This window comes from Talpa occidentalis, unplaced genomic scaffold (assembly GCF_014898055.3).
Source record: "Talpa occidentalis isolate TD23 unplaced genomic scaffold, MPIMG_talOcc4v2.1, whole genome shotgun sequence".
Taxonomy (NCBI): Eukaryota; Metazoa; Chordata; class Mammalia; order Eulipotyphla; family Talpidae; genus Talpa; species Talpa occidentalis.
The window spans coordinates 116353826-116380834 of NW_026555331.1; the positions used below are offsets into that span (position 1 = coordinate 116353826).

The 27009-nt window shown below is 34.4% G+C and overlaps 1 protein-coding gene across 4 annotated transcripts in view; it reads left to right on the forward strand.

Moving 5' to 3' along the window:
- Nucleotides 1-27009, forward strand: part of CACNA2D1 (calcium voltage-gated channel auxiliary subunit alpha2delta 1) — a 415589-nt gene that overhangs the window by 329629 nt on the left and 58951 nt on the right. For all 4 annotated transcript variants that reach the window (XM_054692495.1, XM_054692492.1, XM_054692493.1 and 1 more), the window contains exons 11-14: nucleotides 8924-9082; nucleotides 14006-14110; nucleotides 25877-25955; nucleotides 26683-26732. In XM_054692495.1, coding sequence (XP_054548470.1) covers nucleotides 8924-9082; nucleotides 14006-14110; nucleotides 25877-25955; nucleotides 26683-26732 — 393 coding nt within the window. The remainder of the gene's footprint in view (nucleotides 1-8923; nucleotides 9083-14005; nucleotides 14111-25876; nucleotides 25956-26682; nucleotides 26733-27009) is intronic.

A 27009-nucleotide genomic window follows, 5' to 3' on the forward strand; every position in this document is an offset into this window, starting at 1 on the left:
TGAGATCCAAATAGTATGATTTTATAATTTGAAGGGCTTTCTAAATGATCTAGTAAACTTTTATTTCAGAAAGGAAGGATAGAGCTCAGAAGAGATAATTAAATCAGTTATGGACATTGAAGCTTATTAGAAATAGGGTCTGGTTTTGACCTGGTTTCCCTAAATTGAATTTGAAAAATGGAGAATTTTTAATCACATTCTTTTCCTGATGACATGGACCAAGAAAACCAGAAACAACTAGCTAAGTGTAGGGGGATAACAACATCAATTTAAGGACAGAGTGATCAAATGTAAGTGTGGTATCTCCAATTGCGGGAAGGTGACCATGCATTCTCATTTTCCATGGATAGGGAGTAATAATAAAAATTAAAATTAATCAAATTTAAATCACAAATTACCTAGTAGTACTTTTAACAATATCTTTAGGACTTGTATTTCAATAGAGAGAATATGTAAGATGTCCTCCTTTTCCGAAGACTTGAAATCATGATACAGTAATAAATATGGAACTAATGAATAATTCTTCCTGAACCGAAAAGCTGCCTGAAGTGAGGTTATCAGTTTTTATCAAATTTATTGGTAAATGTAAATTTACCAATACATACACAAAAAAAATCCCAAAATTCAGTAGGAAGACAATTGTGAAAAAATAACTTAAGAAGATATGGCAGTTAGTCTTGTGGTTAAAGCCAGTTTTTGGTTTTGAGATCTACTTTTGTTTATTGAGTGCTTGGTGACTGGCACGTTGTCACTCTTAGCCCCATTTCCTCAGCTGTTGGGTGGTGCCATGCTACACCTAGAACCCAGTCATGAAGTTTAAGTGAATTGTGTTTTGCACTGTGTTCTTGAAATTCTCAACGTGTTAGTTTTTATCATTCGTATTAAAAATAAAAAGTTGGTAAAAGAATGTAAAGAAAAAATAATTTAAAAATTCTAGAAATATATCACAAATCATATTATATAGAGCGCAATAGGAACCAATACTTAATAAAAGGGAAAAACAGCTCAATCTAATTATCACCTCATATACTGGGGGAAATAATTCTGCCATGATAAACACCCAAATGTAATATTCACAGAGAAAACCAGCAATTATTAGTGGAGATTGTACATGGCAATTTACCTGATCAAAGGATGTTTTTTCTAAGAATTAAATTATTTCAAGATGTCATAAAGGGTATGCTCATGAGTTTAAATTAGAAAGTAAGCAGAAAACTGAAAAAAGAGTACTTACTGATGAGATTACATGTAATTAATGAGAAAGTTTCACTTAGCTATCAAGTAATTAAAATATTCAAATAGACATGTTACCTCAATTGGGCAAATAAAAATGTTCATTATTTTGAGAATGAAATAATTTGGCACACACTTCTGGTAATAATTTGCCAATAGATAAAGTACCTTAAAATTAGTCTTAACTGCAGTGAGTGAGTGTGTGTGTGTGTGTGTGTGTGTGTGTATATATAAGTATAAATGAAAGTTACCAGCCATTGGGGTAAAGGGACTTTCAGGTAATCATTTTTTTTCTACACAACATATTTTCTAGTTCAAATTTGCTGTAGAAATAGGAAAACCAAAATAAAAATGATTTTTCATAGGAATAAAATTTATCCACGATGTTGAAGTTTACAGCCTCTGTTCACTTTCCATTTATTTTCCTGCATTGCCATCTTGTGTCCAAAATGTGGATAGCTTTTGATGCTATAATTTGTAATTATTCTGTCTGATCTGCAACATTAAGCATATTCAATTGAGGTAATTTTTTTTATATAATATAAATCTGTTACAAGATTTTTGAGCATAGTTAAATTATGTAAGAAAGATATTTTGTAAATTAAAAAAAAAATGCCCTTTTCAAAGCAGGCTGAACTGATGATTTTGCATTGTATTTCCTGTATATATCAAAGAAAGAAAATAGATCATGAAGTGTGTTCCAAAAAGTAATTTAAATTTGAACAATTCTTCCAAAACCAAGGAATTATAAATTGTCTGTTTTCCCATTAAAGTGTGTTTTATGAATGAACAGTGCAGTGTACCAAATAAAGTTGCAGTAATAAGAGTGATACCAAATGCCAGCTTCAGTTTCCCTCAGCCAATGAAAGGAAAACAGCTTGAGAAGGAAAGTAGTTTATCGGCAAACCGTGGAGGGCAGCACTGTCCCGTTCTTTGGCAAGGTTATTTATCAGGAATGCAGGGTTATTTATAAGGAGTAAAACAAATGGGAAATGGGCGAGGGTGAGGGTCGGCATGTCCTTTTGATGTAGGCAGGAGATTTTGAGTGGGCACCAGCTTGCTTTGTTAACACCTCATGTTTACCTTCCTTAGATGTTTAACTTCCTTGTCATCCTCTTCAGGAGATCCTTCCCTTAGAATGCAAGAAGACAAACTTGTTCAGTGCAACAGATAGGAAGGCTTATCTAATGGGGCAGGAAGAGAGACCTGCCCTGTTTCGCTGCATCAAGATTTTGGAATACACGTGAGAGGTGGAGGGAAAGGCAGCCCAAACGTTCAGACAGAGGTTAAGTTGGTTACAGCTCTTTATCATTCCAGGTTGAGGAATATCATCCTCAAGTTTCATTTGGCTTCAATTCTTAACAATTCAGGGTGGGGGGGAATTACTTGAACCCACCAGCCTGTTCAAAGGCAAACGTGGTGCTCCAGAAAGGTGTTGCGAGGTGGCGGTGCACACACCCACGTTGTGTGTATCGGGCAGTGCTGACATTTCATATTTCCATGCCAGGTTCATAGGATGAGCAGCCGAGCGACCCTTCTGTCAGGAATATTTTGTAGAATAATTTTTATTCAGTGGAGGACAAGACAAAAATAGATACTGCCTTAATAAAACTGAGAGTTTAAGTTACTTTAAGGAATTAGCTATGAGTTTTGGCCTTAGAGTATTTTTTTCATTTGATGTGTATAGTACTCTACCGTGCTGTTTATAACAGGGAAGTTCTTTGGAAGCTTTGAAATTTTCTGTTCACGATTAGCTCAGAAAGTTTTTCAAACTGGTCAGTTGTTTGAGGGACAATTTCTGTATAGTTTATTAAAGTTGGTATTGTCTATCTGAATCTTTCTCTTGAATTTAGGAATCTTTTTTTATTTTTAATTTTTAAGCAATATTTGCTTCCCCCCACCCCCTCAGACTGAGTCCCTGTAGAATTTCCTTCCCAAGGCACCCGTGCACCATCACCACAGTCCCCTGTGCTCCTCCCTCCTTCTGATCCCTCTCCCTCCTCCTCCCCTGCAGTATGTCTCTGGTTTATAATTGTCTGTTTGTGCTTTGTTGTATTTTGTACTGTTTTGTTTTTTGGTTTTTTTTTTTTTGAAATTAGGAATCTTCTGATTTCAGTATTGAGTACACAAATCTTTTTAGTAAAAGAAACTTTAACATAATAGAATAGGCTTAGCATCAACTATGCACTGGACTGTATGCTAGCTGCACTATGCACATCTTCAATTGACTATTTAAACCATGCTTATTTGGACAGAATATTTATACTAATGAACATGCAAATTTAACAGCATATTGTGGCGCTAAAATACAATTCCTCATAAGGCCGTAGTGTGATTGTTAAAAACATTGTGCACTGTCTTCTAATTTTCTAAAATTCCCTATCAGTAAATACAGATCTCTGTAAATACTTATAGAGTACCTGTGTATGCCAACATAAAGATGCAGTGTGGGGTGGACATTTTCTCTAATGTGGACTTCTATCCCAATGGCAGAGTCTGTCAAATTATGCAAAGAAATGTGAAGTTATAGCTTGGAGTGATTGTGGGAGGGAGGGATAGCTGAATGGGTGGACATATAGATATAGACACACATACTCATACACGAGAGCTATTCTTAACTAGTTAGGGAAGGTCATGAAAATCTTACTTGAGGAAAGAATGTTAATGTTAAGGTAAGTGGGACAACCAACTGAAGAAAGAGGGGCGGGAAGTGTGGTAGGTAGAAACCATAGCGTGTGTAGAAGGAAGAAATGAAATAATGTCCAAATTCTAGAGTATAAATACAAAATCCTTCATGATTTCTACCCCACATTCACCTGCAGAGATTTTTCTCAGCACTTTTAATCAGGGATCCAATTGGTTGAATTTTCTGTGATCCAGAAAGGTATCATAGTGATGTTACTATGAATTTCTGACAATGCAGAGTTAATAAAATACATATATTTTACAAGAAGTATTTTCTTTTTAAATTTAATTTTATATATTTTTTACATAATTTTTCAGTTTTGCACAATGTATGCATTTTCATCTAAGTTATATTCCCCGTACAATTCCCAGCTCCCTTATTTTGACCCTAATCCCCACCCCCGTAGTGTGTCTCTGGTTTATAGTTTCTTGTTAATTTTGATTTTTACTTTATTATGTCTTTTTTCTGGTCCATTATTTAGGTTTTCTAAATTCCTGCTATGAGTGAGACCATCCAGTATTTTTCTTTTTCTTTCTTGCTTATTTCGCTGAGCATGATCCCTTCTAGCTCCATCCATGTTGCTGCAAATTGCATGAGTTTATCTTTGATTGCTGAGTAATAGTCCATTGTATATATGTACCACATCTTCTTGTTCCAGTATTTTTTTGGGGGGGAGCATTTAGTATTTTCTTAATAGATTTGCATAAAAGCAAGGCTCCTTAAACATACTTTTATTTACCATGTACTACTGTAAAGCTTTATAATATTAAACTTTCGCTGTGTGTTTTTTTCCTTTTTTTTTTTTTTTTTTTATTAGAAGTGGTTTGTAGGCCAGAGGTGGTGACTGGATTCACCAGAGACAGAGTGTGGAGCAAAACAGGCAGATTGACTGAAATACACTACTGAGGGGAGCAGTGGGCGAGGCAGGAGAGGTCTGCTGTGCCATATGTGGGTTAGCTCCCTGACCTGGGGTAGAAGTCAGGCCTTTGGGGCCATCGAACTAAGACTTAATTCCTAGGCCACCAAGGAGGCCCTGCTCTGTGGGTATGTTTTGTTTTGTTTTGTTTTTTTCTATTCTGAAAGCAAATGCGTTTAAGATGTTGTGGAATATATGTTTATCTTAGAATGTTATATATTTATCACTTTCCTAGGAGAATAAAATTTGCTATAGAGACTTAAACTCTAAGCTATTTCTTTCTCTACATTATTTATGAGATTTATTATGTGTGTAATTGTACTATTCCTCTTATACACCACTGAATTTGTATTTAATGAATCAAATTTATATTTAATTGGTTTGTGTAAAAGTGGCTTAATAAGATGCTTCACTTTTTTTGAGTTAAAAGCCAGTCAAGGGCAACCAAAAGATGCAGGGTAATACATAATTCAGTGTTCATTTTCTTCATAAATTATAATTTTATCATGACTCATACTTTAATTACTTAATGTCATTCCCTATAAACATTTCTAATAATTCTCTAAAGTCAGGTATGTTATTAATATATAGCCAAGCTTTATTTATATGCTTACTAGCATGAAATTCTTACATTTTTCCCCCTCAAAATGCAACATGCAGTGTAAGATTATGTCAAATCATCAAAGAACAGTAGTGTGATGAAAGAATGGATTGGATCTGAAGATACTGAATTTTCAGTATTTGAATTTATACTAAACAAGTGTATTGGAGTTTTATCTTCATATCTGATGTTTTTTAAAGCAGCGTACAAAGTACACAGGAGAAGGAACTCAAGTTACTTATCTATGCAGATCACCCTTTTCCTTTCTTTCCACTGTCTAAATCTCCCACCTCCCACTTGCTGTGTCCCAGTCACTGGACTCACTGTTCACTGGGGAGAAGGCCAGACAGTAGCTGTTGTCTTCTCAGCACCAAATCTGTGCCCTAGAATCTGTTCTCTGCTCCTGCTGTCCCTTTTTTAGAAAAATGAAGTTAGGACATTGTTGCTGCTGCTCTTCCTGCCATTGGATCGCATCCATCCCCACGAGTCACAAAAACTATTCCTCTGATTTTTCTTCCTCTTTCTTCAGTATCACTCCTATCTGGTTCTAATGATTTTCACTTTAAACAAGATTGTTCTTGTTCCCAAGTCTACCCCTTTTTTTCTGCTTTCCTTCCCAGTCAAGGTGCTGTGTACATGGGAGCATTTCCTATCTGCTGGTCCATATGTCCCCTGGGGTCTGCCCCCACAGACACTGCCTGTATTGCAAGGATGCCTGCGATGGACTCCTGTTCTGTCTCTGAACCACAGTGTTGTCTCCTTGAGACTTTGACTTTTGACTTTTTTTTTGCCTCCTCTCATCATCCAAGACAGTTCAATCTACTGATTCCCTTCCTACCACCTTAGGATCTTAGTTCCTCGGGGCGACTCCTCTACTTCACTTTCTTTCACATGGTGTTAGGTCAAATTTCTATACTGAAGTATTTTTAGTTTTGTTTTTTTTTTTAATCTTTAGCCAGGACTTCTTTTGAGCCTCATGCTGTAAGTGTTATGGCTTCTTGATGTGGCCATTTGCAGTCTCATGTCTATTGAAAGTGACCTTCATTTGAATTTGTGCTTCTGTCTCTATTTCTCAAGTATCGCTGGTCCCGCCACACCTCTGGCCCTGTGGCCATTGCCGTGCCCATGTCAGAAAGCTGGTGCCTGTCCCACACCACATCCTAGTGACTGTTTCTCCAATACACATCTTCAGTTCTGCCTTTTTTGACCATCTCAACATCTAAAGACACTATATGCTTAAGTTACTGTAGTAACTTCCTAATTTTTAGTCTCCTACATTTAAATTTTGCTTATTTTAGTTCCATTTCTTAAGCAGCAGCCTGAGTAAATGCAAATTATTTTGTATTGGACTTAAAATCTTTCTGTGACTTTCCATTTAACAGAATGAAAACCTAATTATTTTGCATGGGGCACATGATCTAGACCCTGCCTCCCTCCCTGATATTTGTCCTCGTACTTGACAACTAAACTCTTCTTCCCTGAGGGCATCGCCCTGCTCCATCAGGGCCTTTGTACACATTGTTCTATTTGACCGGAATGTTTTTCCTCCATGTTCTTCAGTGAAACATTTCTCTGAAGCCATAGGAATGACATTTCTTGGGGTATCCTTTCCCCAACTAGTCAATAATCGAAATTGGGTGCCCCTTCCCTGTTACTGTCTCCCGGAGGGTAGTATTATATTTCCTTATAGAATTTATTATAATTTATGGTAATATATTGAGAGGCAATGTGGGGATAGTTAAAATCATAGACTATTCTGCTATGGTGTTGGTTTGCATCCTGACTTTTTATTTTAAGATTTTATTTATTTATACAAGCACTGGGTACAGTCAGAAGCGCAGGAGGGTGAAAGAATTCACCAGAGCCAGAGCGGGGAGCAGAACAGGCAGATTAACGAAATACACTGCTGAGGGGAGCAGCGGGTGGCAGGAGAGGTCTGCGCGCCATGTGGGACCCTCCCCGGCGGTCGGGGATCGAACCGGCGCTGCAGAGGCTGCAGGCAGCTTCGCAACCCAGTGCTCAACCGCTGAGCCACCAGGGAGGCCTTGACTCTTGTTTGTTATGTGAATCTGGATATTTTTTTTAACCTATCTATGCTTATATTTCCTGTTGATAAAATGAAAAAACATTTTTTTGTAGGGCATTTGCAAAGAGGAATGATTAATATTTGTAGATTATTATAGGAAGTTCAACATGTATTAATAGTAAACACAATTAAAATGTTCACATATATATGTGAGCTCTGTCCATATTTGTGCATCCGATATAATTTGCATCTGAAGGCACAAAACTAGCACCTGTCACAATTATTGGCATATAACCTGCTTGGAGGAAATATTTGTTTAATGGATTGATGAATTATACAATCTATAATTTTATTTCAGTGATTTTCAAGGACAAATAATAAGTATTATATTTATAAAATATATAATCACCTATAAAAATTGTATTTTGGCTTGTGATCCACGTATCTAAATAATTATATGTTTTTGATGGAGAACTATCTTAAACATCTCACATGGCTAGTATGCTACCTTCTAGCAAGTGTGTTTTTATCATTATTCTCATTTTATAGATAGGACAGTGTAGACCAAGAACGTAAGAGACTTCTAACACAGTTAATAAATAATGGTATGATCCCACTCAGCTTAGTGTCCTGGATCATCTTATACTACCCTAGTTGTGCTTATCCTTTTTGGAAATATCCAATAAACTGTGAATACTTCTTACAGGATTGGTGAAATTCCTTTGGTGATTATTCTTAACTTTTTGATTTGGGGCAGGTATTGTTAGAGTTTTTTTTTCCCTCTTGTTTTTGCTTTTTATTGCCTAGGACCTCATCACAGCAATGTCTTTCTACAATGATGTGTCCCCTTCACCTTGTCTTCATGACTCCACTATGTTCTTTATAGAACCTCTGAGTGATGATCCTAGGAAGCCACTTGATTCCCTCAGATTGTATCCCTACTTCAAAACCATAGAAAAGATCTCTTATCCAATTTCGAGGTTACAAAAACCTCTATTCTTCCTGTTCAGAAGGCCATTTTTGCTCCTGACTTTTCCATATGAGAGACTGGTGAAATCCTCATTTTTACTCCATCTGTCATCATTTCTGGATTCGGAAATATTTCACTGGTGTTTGCTTATGGATTTTGGTTGGTTGGTTGGTTTCTTTTGGCCTAAATGCTCATACAATTTGAGAGCTGGAAGGGATTGCAAATAACTCAAGTGCCAAATTTGTAATCAGGAAAAACAAGCTTTAGGAAGGTAAGAGACAATCACAGGATTACAGTATGAGTTGAGGATTTACCTAAAAATTAGTATTTGATTCTTAGGGTACTTTTGTTACCAGTCTACTCACTTTTCTTTTTCAAAGTTAAAGAAATGCAATGAAATTAAGAACCATAAGACACATATTTAACAAAAATCACATGATTGATTTTAATTTTCACTAACATATTTAATTCTTTTTTTTCTTTTTTTGCAGTTTAACAGCAATGCCCAAGATGTAAGCTGTTTTCAGCACCTTGTCCAAGCAAATGTAAGAAATAAGAAAGTGCTGAAAGATGCCGTGAATAATATCACAGCAAAAGGAATCACAGATTATAAGAAGGGTTTTAGTTTTGCTTTTGAACAGCTGCTTAATGTAAGTATCAGTACTATCCCTTTTCTTTCTTATTGTTGAATGGTAGAATCGGAATTTCAATATCCTGATTTGTATTGCTATTTAGGGTTAGATAAGTGTGTTTTTCATAGATCCAGAAAGCAGATATATCCAGACATTAGAAATCTTTGAACTATTTTTTAATTTTAAACCCCAAAATCAAGTTATACAACTATATTTTCTTTTTCTCTTAGATATCATAATTTTTTTTTCAAACTCTTTCCGAAAACATTTGTAAGGAAATTATTCAAATAATAGTTATTAAAAAAATTAACAAATAAAATTATTAAAAAATTTAAAAAATTAATTATTTTATTTTTTTTCAAGATTATTTATGCATAGAAGAGCTGGGGTGTAGGCCAGAGATGCAGGCAAGGCGGAGTGAGAGGATTCACCAGAGACAGAGTGGGGAGCAGAACAGGTGAATTGACTGAAATAAACTGCTAAGGGGAGCAGTGGGCGAGACAGGGAGTTAGCTGTCTGTCTGGGCATTGAACTCGTGTTACAGTGGCTGCTGATAGCTTCATAGTGCTGAGACAGCCTCTTGCACCATCAAAGAGGCCCAAAATTAAATGCTTTTAACAAACACCTGAAACTTAGTTGGCATATTTAGAATATCATTTTTTTTTCTATCTCAATTGCTATAGTATTTATCAGGAAACTTGTGCTTTCAGTCATCAAATGGCTTCTGGATATGTTGTTACTCATCTTTTTGATGAAATTATACCTTTCATTTGTTGCTAAATGTACAGAAAGGTCCAAATTGTAGACATTAAGATGATCAGGAAAATAAGTTCCTACCCAGGAATTCCTTCCTCAATAAAATTTCCCCTGATTAAATCTTTCATTTTTGTCTGCAATTACATTGTCAGACTTTGGCATGCCTACTGACTGCTATATTATAGCACATATCACACATGGTAGCCTAGTATTTTCAAATGACCATGTGTCTATTTCATTTTGAACTGATTGAGAGGGCAATGAACTATTCCCGAAGTGCCAACATCATCACAATGGTGAGAGTGCAGACCTGACCTCTCTGTACCGTGGTTTCCACACTTACACAGTGGAGTGGGGCTGTCACGTTGGCCAGTATATCAGAGGGTCATAAAAGGATTATCCACAGAACCTGACACAAAGCAAACAGCATGCCAGTGTACTGTGTTGGGCTGGTGGGAATCAAGGGTTATTTTCACTGTAACTGGCTATACCAACTATACCAACTCATATCTGGTACAGTTAGCTCACATCCCTGTCATATTTGCTGAGCTATTTGAGAAGCCGGTGCTCCTTTCTTCAAATCTGACTTTGTTCTTCCCTAAGTGAATCTTCTAATCAATTTTTTAAACAGCTGATTGATTCATTCATTCATTTGTTCATTCAGTCAGTATTTGTTGAGAACCTACGATATCCAGTCATGGTCCGAGTGCTAGAATAACAAAAGCACATAAGATCATCTGCTCCCAAGAAGGTCCAGCTTAGCACACTCAGGTGTCATTCTCTGAACAGCGTGTTGATGCAGCCACAGGCAATGAGAAAGTAGGCAGGAGCAGAACAAAGAAGGGGACCAGCTTAGCCCAAGAAGGTCAGGAAGTAGGCATTTCCTTGAAAACAGCACTTTGAAGAATGAGTAGGATCCAAGTAGATTGATGAGAGAGGGGAAATCAATTCAGATAAAAATGCAGTATCAACAGAGGCAGAGCACAAGATGATGATGGAGCACACTGAAAGATTTGCAGGTGGCCGGGCATAGCTATGACGTAGCAATACGGGGAATGGAAAGGTATCAGATCATGATGGGTTTGGGAGCAAAATTTGTAATATGAGAATCAAAGGATCTAATAAGTGACCTGAGTTAAGAAGTTAGTGCAGAAACCCTGGTATGGGATTGAATGAAGAGAGATGTACAGGTACGTGGTAATGGAAGGATTTGATAACTACAAGTTCTCTGACTGGAATGGATGGTGGCACAGGATCTAGAGAGACAGAATGTGAGGCTAGAAAGAGCTCAGGTTCAGTTGCGTTGAGTTTGAAGAGGTAATATTTAATAGATACTGTTAGATAAATAAGGAAGAAGAAAAGTAGTTGAGCACTGCATATTTTACAGGAAATTATCTTTGGTCCATGTCCAGGTGTATTAAATGATGTGTGTTAATTAGTAAAACAATGTTCATTCAAAACTTTAAATTTTAAATGTAATTGACTATCAGTTTGAGAGATTCTTTCTCTAGTGAAAGAATATGCTTTTCTAAAAACTTTGTTTCTCTGAGTCAACAATCAAGTTTTCTAGAACTTGGTATTTCAGTTATTCTCCTTAGTATTATTAATTTGCCTCACTTCATTCCCCCCATTCAGGTTTCAATTGCAAACTAATAAGTGGTCTCCAGTCTACTGCACTATTTCAGAGACTCTCATCAAGAGAGATTTATTAATAGTTGCTGATAAAATGGGCTTTAACTCCTTCTGGCCTCTCAAACTGCCTTTACCACAGTTGTAAATTGTTTCCATTATGTTCTCAGCTATTCCTGAAGCAAGTCTCACATATTTTCTTTCCGTGTGTCCTTTGTGTCCTGCATTTCTTCATTTTAAAACAATTTTCCCAATGTCATGGATGAAGCATAATTTTATATCAAACACTTTGTCTTCCTATCTTGCCATTCCCTGTTTTTTTTGTCCTTGCAAGGTATACCTTCAAGATAACTTAATGTAACTATCAAATAGAATTAGAGTTTTGATTTATCCTACAGTAAACCCTAAATTGTGATTTGAATTAGTTTTCATATAGCATTTCATAAAATATTACCAAATATACTGAAGTGCACTTTTCAAAAACTATGTTGAATCGAGTGCATATATGCTGGGGGCTGTACTATGTACCAGCCACTCAGGGATCCGACAAAGTGGAAGATGAATGGTTATTACAGGAAATGGCCAACTCTTTCCATTGTGATTTTATTGAAGTGATCAAGTTCTCCTACGTTACTTAAATGGCTATAGCCCAGTTGTGTGTAATTGTTGTGACTCTTTAGAGAATTGCCAATCCTCTGAAATTTTCTGTTACATTCTAACTCTGCTGCATGTCCTGAGAAAGCTACTCCCAGGAAAAATCATGTTGAGAGAAACCATTTTATCTCTTTTGTGTGTGTCCTGCTATTTAGTTTTCCTGAGAAAGGTTATTTTTTTAATTTATACAAATGATCAACAGGACCCAGTGTGCTAACATCCACTCATATTTGCATTCATGAATAATAGTCTCTCCACTACTTCAAAAAACAAAGCCATGTTCTGTTGTAAAAATCTATTTTATCACTTTTATGAAACAGTCCTTTAGGCAAATATTGTTTTGCCTGTTTTATAGATGTAAATGAAAGACAAATCAGCAGAGAAATTAATTGTAGTTAAGGGATTTAAATACCTTTCACAAAAATATCTTGATAATAATATATGTGACTTTGTCATATTTTCAGATAATTACCTTGAAAGATAAGAACCATACTTAAATGTTACAAATTATTTTAGTCAATACTATGCTTTCACGATGCTTGGTTAAAAACTTGAATGGCTAATGTTCAAATGGCCTAAGCAATGGGGTGAGGTGATTTGAAACAGAACTTTTATTAGTAAAGCAAAGTGCTGTCTTTGTTTACCTTTACAACAGGTAATGGGGTTTATCTTCCTTGAAATATAACTTCCTTGAAAGTTAGAGCACAGACCTGCAGTTTAGCTCAAACACAACAGGAAACTATGATGTGAAAAAAAAAAAAAAAAAACACTAGTCATTTAAAGGCTGGGGCTATGGTGTTCAATCTGATAATCACAATCACTTGGGATTGTTGAGCACTGGAAATATGTCTGGTCTGAATTGAATGTCATGAAGTTATAAAATACACATCCAAAGCTAAGACTTATTGTGAAAGAAAAAAATATATAATCTCAGTAATTTATATTGAGTTCATGTTGAAGTAATATATCAGATGACTGTATCAGATGACTAAATAAAATGTCATTAGAATTGATTTTAGGGATTTCTTCTTTCTTTAATATGACTGTTACAAAGTTTACAATCATTAAGTTCATTTTCTCTCCATTGAGCAACCTGAGCGAGATGGTTGACAATTTCAAAGAAACTAAGCTTTCAGTGATTAGTGTGATTTTTTTTTTTTTTAATTCTCAACACTTTCACAAACGTAACAGTAGAAAGGGCTGAGATTATAATTTTAGATCCCAATGAAGTCCAGCATTTAAATTATTCAGTTTACTAGTACTTGGGTGCTAATCTATGATTGGCTCTATGTCCAATGATTTTTTGGAAATTTAAATAAACTCTATGAGAGGATTTACATTGAAACTGAGTCTTTCTGGGTTAAAATATGTGTGACAGATTGAGAGAGAATAGGAAGATGCTGTGGAAATAGACATTATTATTTACAGAGATAGGTAAGAGCATTGGCTATTAGGAATGAAAAAGGAAGTAAGAAACTAATGTTTGTAAATGGATTAGAAATACATGTAAAAAGCTGTTCTTTTTTAATTAATATTTTTTGGTTTCTAAGAACTATAGGAACATAAAATTGATATAATGAACATTAATTCATTTAAAGACAATGTATAAATCAATTACTGAGAGGTTATTAAGCACAGGGTGCTCTTCTGAACAACTTGGGAGGGAGACTGGAATTTAAAACATGGTGTCAAAAAGTTCTTACTGGTAAAGTAACATTTAATGAAAGACCCAGAGGAAGTGAGATCTGTGAATGTTTGGGGCTGGGGGAGCTATATGGTGGGCCTGGATTATTCCAAGAATGGGTTCTTGTGATATACGTATTGATCAGTCTGTTCATGGTCTTACATATTGTATTATATTCCTTTTGTTTTAAATGATACACTTTTTTTTTTTTTTAACAGTATAATGTTTCCAGAGCCAACTGCAATAAGATCATCATGTTGTTCACGGATGGAGGAGAAGAGAGAGCCCAAGAGATATTTAACAAATACAACAAAGACAAAAAAGTAAGTGTAATTTTATAGTATTGTCATTTTAATATTAGTGTGGGTGGTTTTTAAAGGCTGTATTGGGGGATGGTAAGGGGGAAATTATAAATACTAGTGTATTGGTATGCATCATACAGTACATATCAATGTCTGAATTAGTCATTAAATATATTTTAATAAGATTCCTATTACCTTATGACTAACATTAATAAAATGATTCAGACCTTTAGAATCCTATTTTAGTATGCATAACTTCAAGGTAAGAAAATGTTATAGGAAGAGAAACCAGAGGATATTGGGAAAATACAGAACATTAAAGTTTTTCAGTTCAGACTAATCTAGTCTCCACATTTGCTATGAACAATGATTCCCAACCTAATTTCCTAAAAAAAGATTAGAAAAAAAATTTAAATAGTTGATTTGTTATAGACAAAATTTCTGAATAATGGGATCCATATTGATGAGAATTTTTGGAGCAGTTTAAAATACTTGAAGGTGCTTCCTTACCCCTTCAGATGTGTGTATGTTCTTCCCTTCCCACTGCTCCCATACTGCACTGTGTGGAGGCCTAATGGCCTTTATGATGTAAAGGCGTGGCGTCTTCCCTCAATCCCCTGTCCACATTGTAGTGTCCTACAAGAATGGGCCAGTGTCTTATTTAATGCTAAACTTTAGACATCAGCAAAGAGTGCAAATTTGGAGATAGTTCTCAATAGAAAAATAATAGATTGAAGCTAACAAAGGTTGGAAACATGATTCTGCTATAGGAGAAATTCATACTTACCGAATGTAACTTTGAGTAAGGGATATACTGCTCATGTCAATATTGCAAATAATCTATCATATTCTAAAGATCTCAAATATGACAAAGTAATGTTAACCAAAAAACTACCTCTATAAATAGAATAAAAGACACTTATCCCAAAATTCTAATAATCTTCATTATATCAAATAGACTTTTTAAAAAAGATTTATTTATTTATGGGTACAATAACTGGGGTATAGGCCAGATGTGTGGGAGGTGAAAGGCTTCACTAGAGACAAAGTGGGGAGGAGAACAGGTAGATCTGCTGAAATACACTGCTGAGGGGAGCAGTGGGCGAGACAGGAGAGGTCTGCTGTGCCATGTGTGTTAGCTCCCTGGCCAGAGATCAAACTTGTGCTGCAGTGGCTTGGTAGTGCTGAGACTTAACCCCTTGCACCACCAGGGAGGCCCCAAATAGACTTTTCTGCTAGGTTAAATTTAATCATAATTTTAAGTATATTAATTTTTCTGGTATAATTATATAAGTGCAGCTTCTACTACTTGTATAATTTTTCAGTGGATGTAAGTTTAGATAAATCATCTTTCTTTGCATTGTTATGCCATCCAAACCATCACCTCTGGATATTTTTGTTTAATATATCATCTCCTATAAAGGAAGAGATTCTTTAAAAAAAAAAAAAACGGGTAATGAATTTCACATTCTATATCAGTATCCGTGCCTAAGCTATATCTTGGTTTTAGGTGTACACTATTTTTAAACAAATTTAAATTTAAAATGTTAAAAATTATTTTCATCTAACCTGCAGTTTTATTTTTTTTTTCACTCTTCCAAAACTATTCTAAATTAACACATTAACTTATCGTGGAACATGTCATAAGTTGTGTTTTTTTCCCCTCTTTTCTTAAAATACAAAGAGTTTCTTGTCATGAGGAAAGCAATTGTATTTTACCCTCTATTTTCATAAATTGTTCAAGTGATTGAATAAATGAAGAATTTACTAGTTTAAAACCATTTTTCTATGTTTACATCGTGAAACTGTCCAATTTAAATATTATTACTTTGAAATATTACTTTGAAACACTGGTTCTTACCTATTCACCTATTAAGAAACTCCGCTTTTTAAACAAAGGCATTTTGTGACATACTAAACTACATAATAAATGAGTTATATCATTCACTTTTATAAAACAGACAAAGTAAGTCTTTGAATTTCAAAAGTCCTGCTGTTATTATATATTGACTTGTTTTTCAGAACACACACTTTTTTCAGGGTGACTTTGAAAATTAAACAGTGCTTAGTTTAATGATTTTTAGTTAACTATTAGTTTTTTCCTGTGTAAAAATTAAGATGTTCTTGGTATCAGATACTATATTTCTATAATTTCAAACTTGGCTGAAGCTAAGTTCTGAGATACTAGCGTGATATATTCACATATCTGTATCTACCATAAAGGTAGATACAACTTCCTGCTGTATCTCCAGGACCAAGGGACTTTGTGAGTAATTCTGGCATGAGGTCTCTTGTATAAAATGGTGTAGGGCCTCCCTGGTGGTGCAGGGGTTAAAGACAGCTCTATCAAGCTATCTCCAGCCACTGCAGCATTAGTTCAACCCCTGGCTGGCCAGGGAGCAACCCACATGGCATAGCAGATCTCTCCTGCCTTGTCCGCTGCCTTGTCCACCTTGTCTGCTGCTCCCCTCAGCAGTGTAATTTAGTGGATCTGCCTGTTCTGCTCCCCACTCTCTCTGGGGACTCCTCTTACCCCCTGGCTTACACCCCAGTTCTTGTATGCATAGACAAATAAATCTTTTAAAAAATGGTATAAGTAAAAGCCAACAGGTGGTTGAGAAGTGAATGAAGTGGAAATCTGAATATAACCACTCTTTTTTTCTAAAGTCTTTCCAACTTTGCTAAGAAATAGTGGTGAACAGTAATTCAATTCAAGGTCATGTTGTATACAGACATGTGTTTACACATGTATTTGTAGGATAGAATTGCTAATCTATAGTTTATGGTAAAGGATGGTGAAAAAGGACACACAGACAGGGAAAGTGAATTTATGCAAAACAGGGAAAGGGAAATTGATGGAGATCCTTGAAAGGGGAGAGATTGAGAAGGTACAAACTACAGGTTTATGAATGGGACAGTTTGGAATTATAATTTTGGAAACATCGCTCTCCTGCATTTTGTATACATCCTACTTTGAAGCTCAGTTACTCCCCACATTTTCTAATATTCAGGGGAGAAGTTTTGGTACACAAACGTGAAATTTCTTGGTATTTATATGTTCTGTGTCGACTCACAGTGAAAATATTTGATGGTGGACAATCATTTGACAGCATTTATATAGTTATTGTCTATGTCAAGGGCATAAGCATGCACATGCTATGTAAATGTACATACTAAAATAATGAGTGTATAAGAGATTTTGCACCATATTTAAATATGAATGCACATGCTGGGGCATGAATTGAAGACCTGTTCATAATGTCCCCTCCATCCCACACTTCTGTACCTTGCACCCCCCTACCCTGTCTGAGAACTTGGCATTCCATGGATGCTGATAAGAAAGAGAATCGTTTATCTTTGTCATCTATGGATAGCTACGGCAGCCTTCCCTGCAAAATTAACATGCATTTCTTTACAAATATGTCAACTCAGAATTTCATTAGCCACATTATCTATCAAACATCCAGTGTGTAAAAATAAAATTTGATAGATTTAGTAAAATAGAAACTTTCAGTACATTAAAAATTGTGCATGTGTGTTAAGGCATGCTCAAAGCAGCTCAATTGTAGCTTAAAATACTAGATTATAAAGTCATAAAGAAAGTTCGATAAATTCTTAAAACCTACTCTTCAAATCCTACTTTTTCCCCCAAGCCTCTTACTTGGCCTTAATGTGGCTGCTGAATGCATCACTTATACTCATTTTTCATCCAGATGACATCAGAAGTCATTCAGAGCAGCCCAGGTAGGTGTGATGAGCTATATCCGGAGGCCTGATGAATGAGGCTGCAGATACACAGCACAATTTAATGAGGTCAAAAGGTTTGAGAATTAGAACAAAATGTTTGGGCTCTTTTGCAGAATATGCTACTCTTGGGATTTAACCTACCTGATTATAGATAGGTACAGCTTTAAAACTGAATCCATGTTAATCTCGTCACACAGCTGTTGCAAATTAAAATACATTTACTTTCTAATCTTTACCTGAAGCAGTGCCATTCCTCAGGGTTCACCTATATATATATATATATATATATATATATATGAGACTTTCTTAAAATGGTGCCAAAACTAAAATGAACTCTATGATAGAGTCCAAACAAATGAATAAAGGAAAGTAAAACCAGACCCAGAGTTGAAAGATAATTCCCAGGCCTGGCAAAATGTAAGATACTTGACTTTCTGTAAAGTAGCAAGTGGACTGGTTCGCAAAAGCACACTTAACAGTTGTCCTGACAGCTAAAAAGTAATTTTTTGATCCTTAGCTTAATTCTCATACTTAATCCAAAAATGAAAAGGTATTCAAAATTAATGATAACTGCAATATAACTAGTAAATTGATTTGGAAGAATGAATGGGGGGAAAGAAGCATATGATAGATGTGGACTAATTTTCAAAGTAAAAACATACAAAAGCTTAAGTTGTAAAGTCCAACATTAGATGTAGTATTTTAATTTTTTTAAAATGAATGGCAGTCTTTTCTATTTTTCTGATAATCCAAAATAGATAGAGATATAACCTGAAGAATTTTTTTTTTTAAATAACTTTGGCTTACCTTACTGTTGATCTTTTGGAAGTACTGTATTCCGCTGCCCAAGTATCACCATAATCTACAAGAATCCAACAATTTTCACAAATGCCTAAATCTCTGTGTGTGTGTGTGTTTAATATAATTAGAATGAAAATTATCCATTAACTTTTCAACAGATGTAGGGAAAATAATTGATGGGAAATAATTCATTGATCTTTCTAATGCCTGCTTTCTCTATCAAGCAAGAATGATGCCTTTGGAAAGAAAGTCCAGGCACATGGTAATGAAAGGAATTTGTACTTGTAAAATATTCAATACTATCTAGATGAGGTCAGGCATGTTCAGGATGGTATGGCCATAGACTTATTCAATATTATTCAATAGTGCACTACTTGTAAAATGTTTTGTTTCTAATAGTTGATATTTTCAACAGTTTCCAGATGATTTTCAGCTTTAGAATCTATAGCTATGTTTTGTGCATGTATATGTTTGGGTCTGTATTCTACTTTCTGATGGCTATTTATAGTTCTTTCTCTTAGAGAAAGAGTTGTCAATATTAATTTTATTCTAAGTTAAGGAAAATCTTATCAGATACATTCTTTTCAGGTTTGTATTAATTGTATGCCCGTAGACGTTACTCAGTCCTTAAATTACTATATAAAGCAAATCTAATGAGACTGAGGTAAAATTTTACATGAAACACAAAGTATGTTACTCAATATAAATCTTAGAGTGCAGAAAACACACTTGAATATTTCTGTGTAGAATTGTTTCACCCAGCATTGAGAATGCCCCTGTCTTATGTGAAGATGTTAAGCCAGAACAGAAAAGGGATTCTATTCTGTTCTTTCGGTGGCTGCTGCCTTTTCTGATCAGAAGTCTGTTCCCATACACCTCTGTAGAGGTATCCTCACTCAGTCTTTCTAGATGGTCAGTACTTTATCCCCAGACACTTCTTTATCATTTTCTATTTCTGCATCCTCTTTCTCCCAAATTACCAATTTTGTTATTTGTTTTTATTCACTTTTCAACTAATTCCCTCTGTAATAAGCTCTATGAAGTCAGAGTTGTGTTGGTGTGTAGACCTGCCACTGAATCCTTAGGGACTAGCACAGTGCTTGATGCACAGTAGTTGCTAAATATTTACTGATATGTCCAACATATCAGTAAAAATGGTACAAATGTGTTCCTAAGGTTAACTGTAAGAAATTCATAAATGTTAGAAAAACTCAACAGCTTTGTTATTTCTTTTAAAAATAGTTTTTTTTCTTTATATTTGGAATGTAGAGTAAAATTGATTTTCTACTCTTGCATATGTAATCTTACATGAAAGGAGGCTTAAGTTTAACTAAAGAACAATTGTACTGATGGCACCTTTTCATTTACCCTCATCAGCCTGACACATAGTTTTTTATGGATATCCTCATTATCAGTGTCAGTGAAGTATTTGGCATTACCAAGAATAACATCTGAAACCAATCAGCATATAGCTTATTTTCTGACCTTTCTGATGACAGTAGTCTTTGCAGACTTGCAAATTGTTGTACCTGTGGCTTCTTCCTTCTTTATCAAATCGTATCAACATATGCAGAGGGAAGGGAAACCATAAATTACATTGTTATAATGTGAAGATGACTAATTCCCAAATTAGCACACACCTCTTATGTTTTCACATGTAAGACACGAGAGAGAGATATCAGCTCGGTTCTTTAAGACTGTGCATACAAACTTTTCCTTTTAAAAATCATGTGTTATTTGCTTGAATAATTCAGCAGTCATTGATTAATTCTTGCCTGTGTCACTCAGGGATGTCATGTAGTCCCATCTCACATGAACCCAAGGGCCAGTAGACAATACTGGCCCCATTTTTTTTAAAGCTTATTGGAAATGTAATAATGCAAATCAAAATGGTTACTCTAGAAGGGTGTTATTTTGAATTAAGTTCTCTTTAAGACATGAGAGGCTAGCATCCTACTAGTGGAAAGTGTTGCCTCATTGAAATCTGGTAGTTTAGGCTATAGAAGATGCTATAGCCATTATTGGCATCATTATCTTCATTACCATAGAAGATATTTATGAAGCTTATAATTTGTAATATACTTAATTTTTTTACATGTATCATTTCATGTACAACATATACTTAATTTTTTTACATGTATCATTTCATGTACAACATGTATCATTTCATGTATAATAATCATATAATTAAAGCATTCATCACCATCATTCCTGTTTGGAAATAAGAAAAACACCATATTAAAAGTCATTCAGATAATAAGTGGAGTCAAAATTTAAATGATCCACACAGTCCACATTTTATAACCTCATGTGAAATGCCCCTGGTGGGTTGTCTGTGTCTCTCTTTCTCCTGAGCAGCCCTGAAGCTATGCCAATCATTTTTTGCCTGTCCAGGAGCTTTCCTTATCAGGCAGCAAGACTTAACCACAAAGGGACGTGGCTTCTCACAACCTTACAGGCTCAAGAGGATTAAACAAAGCCATCAAAACTCTGCAGACAGCAAGTATCTCTCAGATCTTGAGGTTTTATGAAATAAATTGTGAAAGGTGATTTTGACACTTTATTTCATAATGCTACAAAACTAGAGATACAGGTTATTCAAACATTCTGGATTCTGGTACATTTTTGAATTATGGAAGCAATGTAGAATTTTCTCTTAAAATATTCACTCTAATCTAGTGTTATAGGCTTAATGCCAAAAATTTTAGTACACATAGTAAATTATTAAAAGGGTTTCTGACATCATTTTTTCTAACATGTTTCGATAGCAAGTTTTTATTCTAGTTTTATTGGCTTCCTTGCTTCAGAGTCTCATTTCCATTAATCCTTGGAGATTTGCCTATTGTAAATTAAGCTTGAACTCTGCATAACTGATAATTGTTGAGGTGACAGTTTCCAGTAACTGGGTTCTGCTGGGAAACAAGAAATTCCTATGGCTTTTTAAAATAGGTTGACCCTGTGGCTTTGGAAAAATCTTAATTGAAGACAAGTATTTTAGTCTTCAACAAACAAAACAAAACAAAATGAAAAGATTAGCAGAAGTTCAGAACTGTAGGATATAGTTGTAAATCAGTGGTGTACTGTGAGGAAAAAAAATCAGTAAAACATTTTAAATAAACAAATTTGCTGTTAAGTTTTCTCTCATCAAGTAGGCCAGGCTTATAGCTAATTAGATTATTGGAATTAGTGTTCTGTTCAGAGGAAAAATGGCTTTTGAAATAACTGAAGGCAAAATTATATAAATTTCCAGCTAATAATAAACATATTTAATTGTATTAAATTTAATTTTATTGGATATACTCCCAAATTACTAATGCTTTTGTGAACATGCGCATTTAAGAATTGGTCAGGAATTCAGAGAATTTTTTTCATTCTCCAGGAATAATGCAGTATTTAAGTACTGTAAGTCTATTAAGTATCCTTTACATTTGCCAGAAGTTTTACTCTATTAAGCAAATATGCGTGACATAAAATAAAAATATTAGGAATTTGCCATGCTATAAATATAATGGAAGTGTCCAAATAATGAAATGATGACTGGTACAGTTTTGGCTTTGCTCTATTTTAATGAATTACATGTCAGGTAGCACCAAAGCTCATCTTAGCACCCTCTAGTTTGAAGGAGAGATCACCCATTTTGCCATTTGCTCTTTTTATTTAATAAGTATTTCCTTTATGGTGGTAGGCAGTACAATAGATGAAATAGATATAATAGTACAGCTTTGGAATTGTTTAATCCAGTCCATGGTTTATTCAATACTATATGGCCATGCTATTTCTGTAAAAGATCTAGTAATAGCATTACTACAATAGTTTCAAAACCATCTATTGGCTGTATATATGCCTATTTTGGGTGAACATTTTGAAGTATGCACCTAGCAAAAATTATACAATTTTTTCCAGGAACATTTAGCAAAATTCTTTGCAACATTTCACTTACCACTGAAATTTCCAGTGTGCATGTGTTACTTGAATCTAGTTATGATTATAAATTTATAATTTATAGGTTTGAGTGAAGGAATTTTTCCTTCAATAAATTGACCTTGTGTACCTGCTCTATGGTAAATAATTTGCTTAATTGAAATTTTATATGAAATACATAGCTTATATGATTACACATAAAGTATCCGTGTTGTTTTATATGTTATTTTGTTAAGTGGACCCTGCAAATTCAATAATAACACTAAAAAGAGACATCTGTGAGAATGTAAAGTGATTTTTAAATTTGTGCATATTTCTAGAAATGACTTTATTTTTCCTTTACGCCCAAATCATAGCTAAACACGAACTATTAATTTTAAGAAGTGGAAAATGAGAACAATGAGGAGGTAGCAATCATCTCTAGATTTGGGCATCTAGAATTTTAGAGTTAGTTCATTAGCTATTCCACAGGGTGGCAGTAATATAGTATACTATACAAGAATAAAGAGAGTCTATACTTTCAAGCGGGAAGTTGATGTGCAAAAATCTTTAAATTGTATTATTTATGTACATGTACCATACAATGTGCATGGTGCATGCTTATGAAATAAAAAATGTTTCAAATTATTGTTATGTAATTAGCTAAAATGTTGTAAGGCAAAGCCAAATTCAACATGTATGTGACAAATGGGAACAAAATATTTTTTATATTGATTTTTTTTTCATTGTTATAAAAAGAATGAAAAATTTTAGTTGATTTTGTTAAACTTTTTGTTAACCAGATATAAATTTATAAAATCATTTTAAAAAATTCTAAAAAAATCTATAAAATTATTGAATATATGCATTCACATATTTTTATATATCCACTAAGTGAAAAATAAGAATTTTAGATGTAGTAGAAAGATTTTATAAAGCTTGTGATAATAAGGTAGTGGCAGAAATAATAAAAAGGCAGCATTTGTAACTCCTATGATTTTTAAAAAAGATTTATTTATTTATGCATACAAGAACTGGGGTACAGGCCAGAGGTGTGGGGGGCGAGGCAGAGGCAGAGTGAGGAACTGAACAGGCAGATTGACCAAAGTACACTGCTGAGGGGAGCAGCAGGCGAGACAGGAGAGGTCTGCTGTGCCATATGGGTTGCTCCCTGGACGGGGATCCAATTCGTGCTGCAGAGGCTGTGGACAGCTTCATAGGTTGTGTGTTAACCCCCTTGTGTCACTAGGGAGGCCCAACTCTTAGGATTTTTAGTAATGATTGAGAGGAAAATAGTGTCTTGAAATGTTTACACTAAGGCAGATGGAAATTAAGAGGTACAAATTATATATTTTTATAATCTGGGCAAGATTCAATCAGTTGATGCAACATATGTTCAAATAGTCAAAGATCTGCATGAAAAAATGAACAAAAAGAAGAGAAGGCAAACATTTTGTTTATTTAAAATTTTGTAAAACTAAGATATAACAGAATGTATGTATGTCCCCAGCCATGATCCTGAATTCCTTAATTTGAATATCCTCTGAGGGCTTCCCCAAACCATGGGGATTAGGTGAAACTTTTGTAGTAAAACAAAACAGCAAACTTTTTCTTAATAGTTATTACTTGACTGAGTTTATTTGGACTACCTTATGGATAACATCAGTCTAAATAATCACCAGTGTATGTCTAAAGTGTAGATTTTGTGTTTTTAGAAATACTTGCCTTTAAAGAGATAGGTATATAATTCATTTAGTCTTACTCCTTTTTACTGAAAAGCATTTGTGGAAATGTTTTACTAGAACATTATTGTGGCAACAAGAAAAACTAGACAAAGCAGTGCTTGAAACTGAACTTTGAGACATGCTCTCAAATGTTAACTGTGAAGGAATGATTCCCAAATGCTTTCTGGAGCATCTGGAGTTTTTCTTTGTCCTGAATTCATGTCTGTTGTTTAAGGTATGGCAGTTTAATTGAATTATCAGTTAGGTTGGCCAACCTGCTTATAAAAATGTTTCCATAAAGAAGTAAGTTCATCTATGTTAGCAGTAACATTACATTGAATTATATAGACAGCCCTCAAAATGCCCCAATTGTAGAAAGAAAGTAAATGAAATGGTTGCATTTTGAGGGAGAGAGTGAGTCACCTATAACCAGTCATTTGTCCTTGCCATTTGAGGTGATTAAATCTCAGATGTGTTCACCAAATGCTTCTGCATAACTAGCTAAGTAAACCTGCACGGCTTACGAGTGGCTCACATAAAACTTTACAAGTGAAACAGCAACATCCTCAATGTACATTTTTGGGTAGAGATTGTTATGATGTGATCTCTGTGTGGCCATTCCAGTGAAAGGACAGAGAACAGATGTGAAAGCTCTTTTGAGGTTTGTGCTCTGGAATCATGTGCAAAAGTTGAAACAGACGAAACAATTAGAAAATGTCAACTCAAACAGTCAATCGACATGAATTAGGGGAAAGCTCTTAACATAGTTCAAACCAGAACATGAATTTATGGCAGAGTGATTTTCTGCATGTTTATCTTTAGAAAGAGCTAAAATGTTGAAGTTAGACTATTGGTTTACTGAGATTACTAAATCAATTAAAATCAATATCTGTTGAATAGCTATTTCATGAAACATTTGTTGACATCGTTGAGTGAATGCTCTACACTTTTATACGATGTAAATTCAGTGACTTCTTAGGTTTAAGTTACTACAATTTAAAAACTGCCTTGTTTTAAAATATTTTAATATTTTAAATGATCCTATTAGAAACAGTTGGTATTTTAATTCCTTTTAAAAATCTTAAAAACTTAAATTATTTACTTATTTATGAATGTGTTATCCTTTATAGAAAAGTAATATAACATCATAATCATATGTGTATATCCTAAATATTTCCATGATTTGAAAATAGTAAAACCATTTCTGTATTTAATTGCCGCAAGCAATAAAGAGTATAATGACTTCCTGTCTCTATATTTATAACCACATACATATGAAACAGAGGAAACTTTTTTTGTATAGTGACTAAGTAAGTGGCAAATGTGTTTTAACTAGGTGAGACAGGTGAAATTGGGTTGGACCAAAGATGCCTTTTCTACTCATCACAGCTTTGTCATGATCCTGCCACAATATTGTGATAGGGCACAGGGTACCCAAGTGCTTTTTGAAATTTAGTAACTAAAGTCTGTGATCAGAATAGGTTATGTTTCCCTCTGGTGCTTTCCTGAATGTTTTACCGGGATCCATTTTTCTTGTCATATTAATCAACTCTCTTTTCACTCTGTTTTGCCCTTCAATTTTACGCAGTCTAACAGCTATTTTTCATTTCACCAGGTACGTGTATTCACTTTTTCAGTTGGTCAACATAATTATGACAGAGGACCTATTCAGTGGATGGCCTGTGAAAACAAAGGTAACAGACCTGATTTCTTGGCCACATTTTATTAGAAAAGAAGTAACTTGATAGTTGTTATTCTACATATTATTTAATATCAAGGTGTGGCTAATTTTTGTAGGAATCAAGATGTTAGACATATTTTCTACAGAGAACACTCAGGAACATAGCAAACTTTGACTTTAGTGTTACTATTTTACATAAATTCAGACATTTAATGATACTGAAAGGGATATATGTTATTTAATGATATCAAATAGAACCTGATATGAAGTATTGGGAATAAAAGAATATTTGAATTTTGTATAACAGCTATGAAAGTGACATATTACATTTTTCTGAGTGGATAACTTACTGTTTTTTTTTAATTATCTTTATACATTCTTAGGCAATGCAAATTTTTTGTAGTGAGGCTGTGTTCCCTTTGTCCTTTGGGGGAGAAAAAGATGCTATTTGAAAATTTGTCCTGATTGCTACATTTAGGCAAAAATGTTACTTAAGTGTATTAATTGTCAGGTGCCATTAATATGTAACTTTAATGATTTCTGAAAAAAATAATTAGAATTATTCCAGGTTCCTTAGTGCTTTACAGTAAAATGCATCTAAAACGTATCAGTGGTATAGACATTTCAATGTATACTCAAGTAGAAGTAAAAATGCTGTTTTCTACACAAAGTCATAAAATAATGTGTAGCCCTTCATTATAATAGTTATGTATAAATAAATATGTGTGTATATATTTCAGGTTATTATTATGAAATTCCTTCCATTGGAGCTATAAGAATCAATACTCAGGTATGGTTATTTACAACTTATTTAAATTATTTTTTCAAAACAACAAATTTCTGCTTCAGATATGCTCAATATGGAGAAAAGAGATAAAAATGTAAAAAAAAAAAAAACCATAATATTACCTTTCTGGCAGAATGATGATTATCATGGCAATGTATTGGGTTATTGCATTAAGGCACCAAAGTGTTTTCAAACATCCAAAGCTCAGGTAAAAAATGAATATATTGTTCTTCTCGGATGTTAAATCATAAAATAAAGTTTATTAACGTGTAATTTAATT